This window comes from Lepisosteus platostomus, chromosome 8 (genome assembly GCF_059453375.1).
Source record: "Lepisosteus platostomus isolate fLepPlt1 chromosome 8, fLepPlt1.hap1, whole genome shotgun sequence".
NCBI classification, from domain to species: domain Eukaryota; kingdom Metazoa; phylum Chordata; class Actinopteri; order Semionotiformes; family Lepisosteidae; genus Lepisosteus; species Lepisosteus platostomus.
Genome location: NC_142618.1, coordinates 16,232,781 through 16,246,347, shown reverse-complemented (window position 1 = coordinate 16,246,347; position 13,567 = coordinate 16,232,781). Strand labels below are relative to the sequence as shown.

Here is a 13,567-nt window from a genome sequence, read left to right as displayed (position 1 = left end):
CAGTGTCTCAGTGTCGCTCTGTTCTGATGACGCGGACACCGATTGGCAGACGAGCCAGTAGCTGCACAGACTCCTATATCGATTATTCGTGCCTTTCTGTGTTTCTTCAAACCAGACATCGCCTGTCGATCGCCGTTCTGGAAAGAGGAAAAGTTTGAGAAGTTTAAGTTTTGGAGTGCCGGGGTTGTGCCGGATCTGCGAAAAATACTTAATGATTTGTTTTGGTTTTTGAGTTCAGGACTGCATCACTCGTTGAAGGAGGAGAAGCGGTCAGGATCGAACGGTGCTAGGACCGGATACGCAAGCGGGAAAGAAGTAAGACCAGTTGGGACTGGGGCTCCCAGTTCAATACGTTATCATACAGTAACACGTACAATACACCGTGACCAAATACCCACAACAGACCATACAGTACACCTGAGTGTCATGTTATACAGTAACACGTACAATACACCCTCACCAAATACCCACAACAGACCATACAGTACAGCTCGGTGCATTATTATACAGTAACATGTACACTTCAATATACAGTGCAGTACAGATTGCAAAACCTACACCATGGTACAGCACGGTATACTGTACTTTATTATAGCAAGCTGTGCCAACACAACAGTATAATATTTCACAATTATTTATGCCTTCAGTAAATACAGTTTACAGTTATTTGTGCCTACACTAAATACTCCATAGTACTCATACTACAGGAAACTATACTTAGAATCATCCCATGATGCAGTAAACTAAGTCTACAATGCAGTAAACTGATTCTACAGTATAATACTGCGTTATACAGTAAACTGCACCTACAGCAAGGCACTAAATTCTACCCTGCGATAGTCCGTTATACAGTTAGCAGGACTGTTGGACTGTTGATGTGGTTTAGTGTATAATTCAGTGTGCGGTGGTGCTGCACTGTTCGGTATTACTCTAGAACCTCCAGACAGCACTATGCCAGATGCAGTCAGGGCCGTAGGACTTGTACCTCGAGCGGGGGTGGTGTTTTGGGGTGTTCAGGCTGACCTTGTTCATGTCCCCCTCAGTGTCAGTTTCGGGCGGGCGACTATAGTTGCCATGGCGACTCAGTTCAATATTGACGACGCCTTCTCCCTGGACGGGGACGAGGAGGCCGAGGTCGGGAGAGAGGGGGCTGAAGGCGGTTCCAGGTTTGGGACGCTCAGCTTCACACGACAGTCTGCCAACACGGGACCAGCCAAAACTGCGAACACGACCATCGGGGTGTCTTCCTCCGCACAGGCTGACCAGTCCAGCCTGAAATACCAGGTACCAGGGGCACAGGGGACAGGGGACTGGGGACTGGGGACAGACACTGGAACAGGGGAGAGAGGGAGAGGACACTGACTCTGGAGTCTCTCTATGGGTGTCTCACAGTGGACACTGACCCTGGAGTCTCTCTGTGGACACTGACCCTGGAGTCTCTCTGTGGTCATTGACCCTGGAGTCTCTCTATGGGTGTCTCACTGTGGACACTGACCCTGGAGTCTCTCTGTGGACATTGACCCTGTAGTCTCTCTATGGGTGTCTCACTGTGGACACTGACCCTGGAGTCTCTCTGTGGACACTGACCCTGGAGTCTCTCTGTGGGTGTCTCACTGTGGACACTGACCCTGGAGTCTCTCTGTGGACACTGACCCTGTAGTCTCTCTATGGGTGTCTCACTGTGGACACTGACCCTGGAGTCTCTCTGTGGGAGTCTCTCTGTGGACACTGACCCTGGAGTCTCTCTGTGGACACTGACCCTAGAGTCTCTATATAGGAGTCTCTCTGTGGACACTGACAGTGGAGTCTCTCTGTGGACACTGACCCTGGAGTCTCTCTGTGGGAGTCTCTCTGTGGACACTGACAGTGGAGTCTCTCTGTGGACACTGACCCTGGAGTCTCTCTGTAGGAGTCTCTCTGTGGACACTGACAGTGGAGTCTCTCTGTGGGTGTCTGTGTGGACACTGACCCTGGAGTCTCTCTGTGGGTGTCTGTGTGGACACTGACCCTGGAGTCTCTCTGTGGGTGTCTGTGTGGAAACTGACCCTAAAGAAATACTAAGAGAAATACAAGACAGAGAGGACAGGGTGTCCTTGAGTAAATGAATGGTAGAGTTAATAAGATGTGATTGTGAACTTTCCTCTTAAGCAATAACTGGTTTTGTCTGTTTGTCTGTCTGTCCATCAGAACCTGCAGAACGATGAGGACGGGTTGAGTTCTGGTGGACATGCCTTCAACAGCTTCTTCAAAATCAGGTCTGGTTCTCTGCTGCGTCTGAGAATCTGTCTCTCTGACTGCATATTTGAATTACATAGGGATCCTTTCTCTTGTCTCCTCTGTCACTAACCCCTCTCTCTCAGTGGTGTTAATGTACTGGAGTGTCCAGTCAGTGTGTCTGTACTGTATTAACCCCTCTCTCTCAGTGCAGTGTTAATGTACTGGAGTGTCCAGTCGGTGTGTCTGTACTGTATTGACCCCTCTCTCTCAGTGCAGTGTTAATGTACTGGAGTGTCCAGTCAGTGTGTCTGTACTGTATTGACCCCTCTCTCTCAGTGCAGTGTTAATGTACTGGAGTGTCCAGTCAGTGTGTCTGGACTGTATTAACCCCTCTCTCTCAGTGCAGTGTTAATGTACTGGAGTGTCCAGTCAGTGTGTCTGAACTGTATTGACCCCTCTCTCTCAGTGCAGTGTTAATGTACTGGAGTGTCCAGTCAGTGTGTCTGGACTGTATTAACCCCTCTCTCTCAGTGCAGTGTTAATGTACTGTAGTGTCCAGTCAGTGTGTCTGACCTGTATTGACCCCTCTCTCTCAGTGCAGTGTTAATGTACTGTAGTGTCCAGTCAGTGTGTCTGAACTGTATTAACCCCTCTCTCTCAGTGCAGTGTTAATGTACTGGAGTGTCCAGTCAGTGTGTCTGGACTGTATTAACCCCTCTCTCTCAGTGCAGTGTTAATGTACTGGAGTGTCCAGTCAGTGTCTGTATTAACCTCTCTGTCTCTCAGGGATCCCAGCTCTCTGTCCACTCGAAGCTCTCAGTGGTCCTTCAGTACTCTGAGCTCCAGCACCCAGCGGTCCTATAGGGAGTGTTTCAGGTGAGTCTGAAGGAGAAGTCTCTCCACTGTCCCGAACTGCGTTTTCCAGTGGGAAGCAGTGCTGTGGAAACAGCGCCTCCCAGTCCTTCGCAGGCAGAGGGGAAGTGCAGCTGGCAGCAGACAGGTGAGTGTGGACAAGGGGAGGCAGTGTGTGAGGGAGTCTTCGGAGCTTCAGCTGTGGGTGTTTTTGACTCTGCAACTGGAGGTGACGTGACAGAGCTGGTCGGTCAGTTCTCCTGCCTGTCTTCTTCTCTGGGACTGGGACTTTCATGGGATGTTGTCGAGCTGCACGGGGGAGGTCAACCTTGAGCGGGAGTCTCTGCAAGGGGGTGTTGTGATACTGTGTGACCTCACTGGGGGTGTCACTGCAAGGGTATGACCTCACAGCAGGTGAGGGTCCAGTTAGTCATGGCGTTCAGTTTGCTGCTGTTTCCACAGCTGGACACGACACCCCCTGATCCTGAAGAACAGGAGAGTCGTCTGCGCCTCCTTCCTGCTGCTGTTCACTGGACTGGGTCTGTCCGTCTCTCTGTGTCTCTCTGTCTTCTCCTCGGTCTGTCTGTCTGTGTCTGCGGCTGGGGTGGCTGTGGTTTAGGGGTGACATGTCTGCGGTGGGGGGACAGGTGTGGTTTAGGGGTGACGTGTCTATGGTGGGTGTGGTTTAGGGGTGACGTGTGTGCGGCGGTGGGGTGTGTGGTTTCGAGGTGACGTGTCTATGGTGGGTGTGGTTTAGGGGTGATGTGTCTATGGTGGGGGGAGGGTGTGGTTTAGGGGTGACTTGTGTGCGGTGGGGGAGGGTGTGGTATCGAGGTGACGTGTTTATGGTGGGGGGAAAGTGTGGTTTAGGGGTGACGTGTCTGCGTCGGGTGTGGTTTAGGGGTGACGTGTCTGCGGTGGGGGTGGGTGTGGTTTAGGGGTGACGTGTCTGCGGTGGGTGTGGTTTAGGGGTGACGTGTGTGCGGCGGTGGGGTGTGTGGTTTCGAGGTGACGTGTCTATGGTGGGGGGAGGGTGTGGTTTAGGGGTGACGTGTCTATGGTGGGTGTGGTTTAGGGGTGACGTGTCTATGGTGGGTGTGGTTTAGGGGTGATGTGTCTATGGTGGGGGGGGGTGTGGTTTAGGGGTGACGTGTCTATGGTGGGTGTGGTTTAGGGGTGATGTGTCTATGGTGGGGGGAGGGTGTGGTTTAGGGGTGACTTGTGTGCGGTGGGGGAGGGTGTGGTATCGAGGTGACGTGTTTATGGTGGGGGGAAAGTGTGGTTTAGGGGTGACGTGTCTGCGTCGGGTGTGGTTTAGGGGTGACGTGTCTGCGGTGGGGGTGGGTGTGGTTTAGGGGTGACGTGTCTGCGGTGGGGGTGGGTGTGGTTTAGGGGTGACGTGTCTGCGGTGGGGGTGGGTGAGGTTTAGGGGTGACGTGTCTGCGGTGGGGGTGGGTGTGGTTTAGGGGTGACATGTCTGCAGTGGGGGGACAGGTGTGGTTTAGGGGTGACGTGTCTGCATCGGGTGTGGTTTAGGGGTGACGTGTCTGCGGTGGGGGTGGGTGTGGTTTAGGGGTGACGTGTCTGCGGTGGGGGTGGGTGAGGTTTAGGGGTGACGTGTCTGCGGTGGGGGTGGGTGTGGTTTAGGGGTGACATGTCTGCAGTGGGGGGACAGGTGTGGTTTAGGGGTGACGTGTCTGCATCGGGTGTGGTTTAGGGGTGACGTGTCTGCGGTGGGGGTGGGTGTGGTTTAGGGGTGACGTGTCTGCGGCGGGGGTGGGTGTGGTTTAGGGGTGACGTGTCTGCGGTGGGGGTGGGTGTGGTTTAGGGGTGACGTGTCTGCGGTGGGGGTGGGTGTGGTTTAGGGGTGACGTGTCTGCATCGGGTGTGGTTTAGGGGTGACGTGTCTGCGGTGGGGGTGGGTGTGGTTTAGGGGTGACGTGTCTGCGGCGGGGGAGTGGATGTGGGTGTGGTTTAGGGGTGACGTGTCTATGGTGGGGGAGGGTGTGGTTTAGGGGTGACGTGTCTGCGGCTGGGGTGGCTGTGGTTTAGGGGTGACATGTCTGCGGTGGGGGGACAGGTGTGGTTTAGGGGTGACGTGTCTGCATCGGGTGTGGTTTAGGGGTGACGTGTGTGCGGCGGTGGGGTGTGTGGTTTCGAGGTGACGTGTCTATGGTGGGGGGAGGGTGTGGTTTAGGGGTGATGTGTCTATGGTGGGGGGAGGGTGTGGTTTAGGGGTGACTTGTGTGCGGTGGGGGAGGGGGTGGTATCGAGGTGACGTGTTTATGGTGGGGGGAAAGTGTGGTTTAGGGGTGACGTGTCTGCGTCGGGTGTGGTTTAGGGGTGACGTGTCTGCAATGGGGGTGATGGGTGTGGTTTAGGGGTGATGTGTCTGCAGTGGGGGTGATGGGTCTGGTTTAGGGGTGATGGGTGTGGTTTAGGGGTGACGTGTCTGCGGCGGGGGAGGGTGTGGTTTAGGGGTGACGTGTCTGCGGTGGGGGTGGGTGTGGTTTAGGGGTGACGTGTCTGCGGTGGGGGTGGGTGTGGTTTAGGGGTGACGTGTCTGCGGTGGGGGTGGGTGTGGTTTAGGGGTGACGTGTCTGCAGCAGGGGTGTGGGTGTGGGGGTGGGTGTGGTTTAGGGGTGACGTGTCTGCAATGGGGGTGATGGGTGTGGTTTAGGGGTGATGTGTCTGCAGTGGGGGTGATGGGTCTGGTTTAGGGGTGATGGGTGTGGTTTAGGGGTGACGTGTCTGCGGTGGGGGTGGGTGTGGTTTAGGGGTGACGTGTCTGCGGCGGGGGTGTGGGTGTGGGGGTGGGTGTGGTTTAGGGGTGACGTGTCTGCAATGGGGGTGATGGGTGTGGTTTAGGGGTGATGTGTCTGCAGTGGGGGTGATGGGTGTGGTTTAGGGGTGATGTGTCTGCAGTGGGGGTGATGGGTCTGGTTTAGGGGTGACGTGTCTGCAATGGGGGTGATGGGTGTGGTTTAGGGGTGATGTGTCTGCAATGGGGGTGATGGGTGTGGTTTAGGGGTGACGTGTCTGCAATGGGGGTGATGGGTGTGGTTTAGGGGTGATGTGTCTGCAATGGGGGTGATGGGTGTGGTTTAGGGGTGATGTGTCTGCAATGGGGGTGATGGGTGTGGTTTAGGGGTGACGTGTCTGCAATGGGGGTGATGGGTGTGGTTTAGGGGTGATGTGTCTGCAGTGGGGGTGATGGGTCTGGTTTAGGGGTGATGGGTGTGGTTTAGGGGTGACGTGTCTGCGGTGGGGGTGGGTGTGGTTTAGGGGTGACATGTCTGCGGTGGGGGGACAGGTGTGGTTTAGGGGTGACGTGTCTGCGTCGGGTGTGGTTTAGGGGTGACGTGTGTGCGGCGGTGGGGTGTGTGGTTTCGAGGTGACGTGTCTATGGTGGGGGGAGGGTGTGGTTTAGGGGTGACGTGTCTATGGTGGGTGTGGTTTAGGGGTGACGTGTGTGCGGCGGTGGGGTGTGTGGTTTCGAGGTGACGTGTCTATGGTGGGGGGAGGGTGTGGTTTAGGGGTGACGTGTCTATGGTGGGTGTGGTTTAGGGGTGATGTGTCTATGGTGGGGGGAGGGTGTGGTTTAGGGGTGACTTGTGTGCGGTGGGGGAGGGGGTGGTATCGAGGTGACGTGTTTATGGTGGGGGGAAAGTGTGGTTTAGGGGTGACGTGTCTGCGTCGGGTGTGGTTTAGGGGTGACGTGTCTGCGGTGGGGGTGGGTGTGGTTTAGGGGTGACGTGTCTGCGGCGGGGGAGGGTGTGGTTTAGGGGTGACGTGTCTGCGGTGGGGGTGGGTGTGGTTTAGGGGTGACGTGTCTGCGGTGGGGGTGGGTGTGGTTTAGGGGTGACGTGTCTGCAGCAGGGGTGTGGGTGTGGGGGTGGGTGTGGTTTAGGGGTGACGTGTCTGCAATGGGGGTGATGGGTGTGGTTTAGGGGTGATGTGTCTGCAGTGGGGGTGATGGGTCTGGTTTAGGGGTGATGGGTGTGGTTTAGGGGTGACGTGTCTGCGGTGGGGGTGGGTGTGGTTTAGGGGTGACGTGTCTGCGGCGGGGGTGTGGGGGTGGGTGTGGTTTAGGGGTGACGTGTCTGCAGCAGGGGTGTGGGTGTGGGGGTGGGTGTGGTTTAGGGGTGACGTGTCTGCAATGGGGGTGATGGGTGTGGTTTAGGGGTGACGTGTCTGCAATGGGGGTGATGGGTGTGGTTTAGGGGTGATGTGTCTGCAGTGGGGGTGATGGGTCTGGTTTAGGGGTGATGGGTGTGGTTTAGGGGTGACGTGTCTGCGGTGGGGGTGGGTGAGGTTTAGGGGTGACGTGTCTGCGGTGGGGGTGGGTGTGGTTTAGGGGTGACGTGTCTGCGGTGGGGGTGGGTGTGGTTTAGGGGTGACGTGTCTGCGGTGGGGGTGGGTGTGGTTTAGGGGTGACGTGTCTGCGGTGGGGGTGGGTGAGGTTTAGGGGTGACGTGTCTGCGGTGGGGGTGGGTGTGGTTTAGGGGTGACATGTCTGCAGTGGGGGGACAGGTGTGGTTTAGGGGTGACGTGTCTGCATCGGGTGTGGTTTAGGGGTGACGTGTGTGCGGCGGTGGGGTGTGTGGTTTCGAGGTGACGTGTCTATGGTGGGGGGAGGGTGTGGTTTAGGGGTGATGTGTCTATGGTGGGGGGAGGGTGTGGTTTAGGGGTGACTTGTGTGCGGTGGGGGAGGGTGTGGTATCGAGGTGACGTGTTTATGGTGGGGGGAAAGTGTGGTTTAGGGGTGACGTGTCTGCGTCGGGTGTGGTTTAGGGGTGACGTGTCTGCGGTGGGGGTGGGTGTGGTTTAGGGGTGACGTGTCTGCGGTGGGGGTGGGTGTGGTTTAGGGGTGACGTGTCTGCGTCGGGTGTGGTTTAGGGGTGACGTGTCTGCGGTGGGGGTGGGTGTGGTTTAGGGGTGACGTGTCTGCGTCGGGTGTGGTTTAGGGGTGACGTGTCTGCGGTGGGGGTGGGTGTGGTTTAGGGGTGACGTGTCTGCGGCGGGGGTGTGGGGGTGGGTGTGGTTTAGGGGTGACGTGTCTGCAGCAGGGGTGTGGGTGTGGGGGTGGGTGTGGTTTAGGGGTGACGTGTCTGCAATGGGGGTGATGGGTGTGGTTTAGGGGTGATGTGTCTGCAGTGGGGGTGATGGGTCTGGTTTAGGGGTGATGGGTGTGGTTTAGGGGTGACGTGTCTGCGGCGGGGGAGGGTGTGGTTTAGGGGTGACGTGTCTGCGGTGGGGGTGGGTGTGGTTTAGGGGTGACGTGTCTGCGGCGGGGGAGTGGATGTGGGTGTGGTTTAGGGGTGACGTGTCTATGGTGGGGGGAGGGAGTGGTTTAGGGGTGACGTGTCTGCCGCAGGGGGATAATTAGTAATAGGATATAAAATTAGAATCAGACCTGCTGGCCACTGGTTCTGTCCTATTCTATTAAAAAAAAGAAAATCTTGTGTTGTTACCCTCTGACCTGGTGCCTCCCCTCTGTTCCAGCTTTGATACTCGCTGGTATAGCTGTACAGATGAATCCTGCTGCAGGTAAATAATACCCCCTTCTTGTCCTGTCTGTCTCTCAGTCAGTGTGCCTGTGTGTTATCTGTGTGCTCAGTCAGTCTCTCCTCCTGTCTGTCTCTCAGTCAGTGTGCCTGTGTGTTATCTGTGTGCTCAGTCAGTCTCTCCTCCTGTCTGTCTCTCTGTCAGTGTGCCTGTGTGTTATCTGTGTGCTCAGTCAGTTTCTCGTCCTGTCTGTCTTTCAGTCGTTGTGTCTGTGTGTTATCTGTCTTTGTCTGTCAGTGTGTCCTGGAGCTGGTGTCAGTGTGTCAGTGTCTCAGAGTGTCCTGGAGCTGGTATCAGTGTGTCAGTGTGTCAGTGTCTCAGAGTGTCCTGGAGCTGGTATCAGTGTGTCAGTGTCTCAGAGTGTCCTGGAGCTGGTATCAGTGTGTCAGTGTGTCGGTGTCTCAGAGTGTCCTGGAGCTGGTATCAGTGTGTCAGTGTCTCAGAGTGTCCTGGAGCTGGTATCAGTGTGTCAGTGTGTCAGTGTGTCAGTGTGTCAGTGTGTCAGTGTCTCAGTGTCTCAGTGTCTCAGTGTCTCAGTGTCTCAGAGTGTCCTGGAGCTGGTGTCAGTGTGTCAGTGTGTCTCGGGGTATCTTGGGGTGTCTCAGTGTGTCTTGGTGTGATCTCTCTCCAGGTGTGTCCAGTGCCATCTTCTTTGTTCCTGGTTTCCTCCTCTTCATTCCCGGAGGTACGTGTTGGATCATCTGGGACTTGTTTTGTTATGTGGTTCATGCAGGGTGTCATTAAATGTTGCCCAGCTGTCTCTGAAGTGTGTTTAGTATTGGGAGCAGTGGTCGTTGGCAGCTGTCATTCATTCCTGATCGGACATGAGCATCAGCCTAACCTCAGAGTATCAGAGGGACCAGCAGTCCCTGCTTGCACACGAAAGATTCTTGATTGCAGCGGCAGCAGTCAGTCCCTGTGATTTTCTAGCCTCTTGCCTTTGAAAGAGAGCGATCTTCATGGGAACAGTATACAGCCTGGCCTACAGAATACAGTGGGCAGCGACGGTCTAGTCAGCTAGTCACACCATCTTCCAACATATTGGATGATTTCACACAGTAGTCCCATCAATTAACTACATCAACGTTAAGGGCAGTGATTACACCTGCAGACTCATACCGGTGGACATAGATCTCACCTGGAATTTAAAGCCAAAACCTTCCATATCTGAGTCCAGAACCACGGTTCCACACTGCTTCCATAGACCAAACTCTCTCAATGAAGTGTTAATGTACTGGAGTGGAGTGTCCAGTCAGTGTGTCTGGACTGTATTAACCCCTCTCTCTCACTGCAGTGTTAATGTACTGTAGTGTCCAGTCAGTGTGTCTGGACTGTATTAACCCCTCTCTCTCAGTGCAGTGTTAATGTACTGTAGTGTCCAGTCAGTGTGTCTGTACTGTATTAACCCCTCTCTCTCACTGCAGTGTTAATGTACTGTAGTGTCCAGTCAGTGTGTCTGGACTGTATTAACCCCTCTCTCTCAGTGCAGTGTTAATGTACTGTAGTGTCCAGTCAGTGTGTCTGTACTGTATTAACCCCTCTCTCTCAGTGCAGTGTTAATGTACTGTAGTGTCCAGTCAGTGTGTCTGTACTGTATTAACCCCTCTCTCTCAGTGCAGTGTTAATGTACTGGAGTATCTAGGCAGTCCTGGTAAGTAATAACCTGTCTCTCTTTCTCTCAGTGTATCATGTCATCTTTATCTACTGCGCTGTCCAAGGGAAGAGAGGATTCCGGTTCTTCTACCTGCCTTACTTCGAGAAGTGACATTTGAATTCTTAACCTTTGACCTCCAAGACATGTTTGAACTCTCACCTCTCTGTGACATCTTTGATGTACATATTTGTTTAAAACACATCTTCACTATGGGTATTTTCAGTTTTTATGCATTTACATTTATTCTGCATTGTGTCTATTTTGAACTGCAGAATAAAAGTAAATTCAAATAATAGTAATTCAGGTTATCTGTTCCTCCTTCTCTGACACATCACTTTCACAGTAAAGTCTGGAGTGTCTCAGACTGCTCTGTTAGTGTCAATTCAGTATGATTATAATCTCAGTTAATAACTAATCCAGCTAACAGTAAAGTCAGTCCAATACAGCCTGGAGTGTCTCAGACTGCAGTCATTGTCACTGGGAGTCCAATTATAGTCCCAGTTAATAACTAATCAAGATCACAGTAATGTCAGTCCAGTACAGCTTGGAGTGTCTCAGACTGCTGTCAGTGTCACTGGGTGTCTAATTATAATCCCAGTTAATAACTAATCAGTATTTTACCTAATTACTGTATTTCTACTTTTTCTTTTTGTTTTTGAATTTCCTGTTTTGATTTTAATATTGCAATGATTCATTCGGGAGTGTTGTATAGCACAATCATGGGTTTTATCACTACAGTGGAAGGGAATGACTGGCTTCTTCCAGTGTCCCTGTTCATGAACTTGTTGCGTGATTCCTTAATGGCTCTGATGTACTGTGGAACAACCACTGAGTGTCTGTCTGTGGGAGTGACTGTCTGTCTGCCTGTTTGTGTCTCAGTGTGTCTGTCTGTCATTTACAGAGTGAAAACTTCATGTCTCTGTACCTGTGCCAAAATAAACTGAGGATGAAGCTGACAATAAAAAACTGAGAAAAATAAAAAACGATGTGTGTACGGGCTGTGACTTGCTTCTGTTCTGCTGGCCGGTTGTGATCTTGGCAGGCACCAGCAGAACTCAGGTTGGACGGGTTATGGTCCCCTGTGTGGACCTAGAAGCTGTCTGGTGAATGAAACCTTCAGATCTTTCTCAGAGTGAAGCTTTAAAAAACGTCCCCCTGCAACCCAGTGTGCTGTGAGGGGCTGTGTGCGTCAGTCTGGACCCTGATGAGAAGACCAAAGCATGGAAGGGTGGATCCGGTAGAGGCAGGGGTCAAGAGGGTCTCGGATCTTGTTACAGGGTGGTCAGGTCCAGTAGAGCTCTCCCAGCGAACAGAACATGACATGGAGAAGTTCCTCAGTCTCTAGTGGCTCCCTGACGACCCCCATCAGGGCTGTCTCCTGTCTTCTTCATTGTCAACCTCACTGGTTTCGCCATTGATGGGTCGGACCTTTGGTTCAGCACAGGTCTCTCGCTTTTGAACGTTTCCATGTGGACAGTCCTCTCTCTCAACACCCGTCTCTCACTGTCGGAGGTTCAGTTCCATCTGTCCCTCTCGGTACCGGTGTCTCGCTTTCTGGCGTTTGGTTCTGTCTGTCCCTCTCAGTACCTGTCTCTTGGTGTCTGAACTTGAATTCTGACTGTTTCTGTCGGTACTGGTCTCTCGCTGTCAGGCCTTCGGTTCCTCCTTCTCCGTGGCTTTGTCTGTTTGTTGACACAAGTCATCTCCAGAGCCAGTGTTTTGAGAATACCTCTGTGGATGTAAGCTGAGTCCCCAGTCACCTGCTCCAGGACTGGCTCAGGAATTGCTATAGGTATTCAGTGAAGGCAAATGATGTTACAGACCCTTTTCAGTTGGAACAACGGGCTGAGTGCCCTTCTCTTGTATCTAACCTTTCCTATGGATCCCCCTGAGCATTCAAAATAAAAGTTGTGAGTCTGTGATGGTGATTCTTTACAGGTTGTTTCCTCTTGGACATAGGCTAAGCTGGAGCTTTGTTGGAGATTCCCGTGAGGACAGTTGTTCCTGGAGAACGGGCCATGCTGGAAATTCCTGTGAGGACAGTTTTCCCTGGAGAACGAGCTGTGCTGGAGATTCCGGAGAGGACAGGTGTCCCTGGAGAACGAGCTGTGCTGGAGATTCCTGAGAGGACAGTTGTTCCTGGAGAACGGGCCGTGCTGGAGATTCCGGAGAGGACAGTTTTCCCTGGAGAACGAGCCGTGCTGGAGATTCCTGAGAGGACAGTTATCCCTGGAGAACGAGCCGTGCTGGAGATTCCCGAGAGGACAGTTTTCCCTGGAGAACGAGCTGTGCTAGAGATTCCTGAGAGGAGTTGAATTAAGCCAACAACGCAGTTACAGCTGGACAACCCCAATATCAGTAATCTAGCTAGTGCTTCTGTTAAAAATGACACCAGGATGATTTTGAGCTACATGGGACTAGAGATGACTCATACGCCTGGAGGTCTTGCACAAAACAATCGTTTCATGATGTGAAATAATTTGTTTTACTCAGTAATTCTAAGAGGGTCTCCGGCATTGAATAGCAACGTAATACAAAGACCCCACAGTAAAGTACTACATTCGAATACCTCACAGTAAAGTACTGCAGTCTAACAAGCCACAATAAAGTACTGCAGTCTACCACCTCACAGTAAAGTAGTGTAGTCTAATACCCCACAGTAAAGTACTGCAGTCTAACAAGCCACAATAAAGTACTGCAGTCTAACACCTCACAGTAAAGTAGTGTAGTCTAATACCTCACAGTAAAGTACTCTAATCTAAAGGAGTCTAATACTGTACGTTGTAATATGTCTTGTGTTATAAGAGGAAAAGTACTGAGAAAGTAAAGAGCTGAACCCTGGATATATTTTCATGGAGCTGCTGACAGAGATAAAGACACATGTGTTGAGGTAATTCTAAGAGGTGGGGGTTGATAATGACAGTTGAAGTCAGTTTAAGAAATGTTTGAAGACACCTGGTTAGTGCTGATTGAGAAATAGTAGAAGATTTCAGATACACTAAATACAGTACATTAACACTGCACTGAGAGAGAGAGAGAGAGAGAGAGGGGTTAATACAGCAAAGACACACTGACTGGACACTCCAGTACATTAACACTGCACTGAGAGAGAGGGGTTAATACAGTCCAGACACACTGACTGGACACTACAGTACATTAACACTGCACTGAGAGAGAGGGGTTAATACAGTCCAGACACACTGACTGGACACTACAGTACATTAACACTGCACTGAGAGAGAGGGGTTAATACAGTCCAGACACACTGACTGGAAA

The 13,567-nt window shown here is 52.5% G+C and overlaps 1 protein-coding gene across 1 annotated transcript; it reads left to right on the top strand.

Annotated features, from left to right (window-relative positions):
- Positions 1–38: 38 nt before the first annotated feature.
- tmem134 (transmembrane protein 134) lies at positions 39–11,274 on the top strand. Its single transcript, XM_088642651.1, has 8 exons — positions 39–315; positions 1,044–1,284; positions 2,188–2,255; positions 3,004–3,093; positions 3,532–3,608; positions 8,575–8,619; positions 9,269–9,322; positions 10,320–11,274. Exons 2-8 carry the CDS (start codon positions 1,075–1,077, stop codon positions 10,400–10,402), a joined length of 627 nt encoding a protein of 208 aa, XP_088498777.1. The 5' UTR covers positions 39–315; positions 1,044–1,074; the 3' UTR covers positions 10,403–11,274.
- The last annotated feature ends 2,293 nt before the right edge of the window (positions 11,275–13,567 follow it).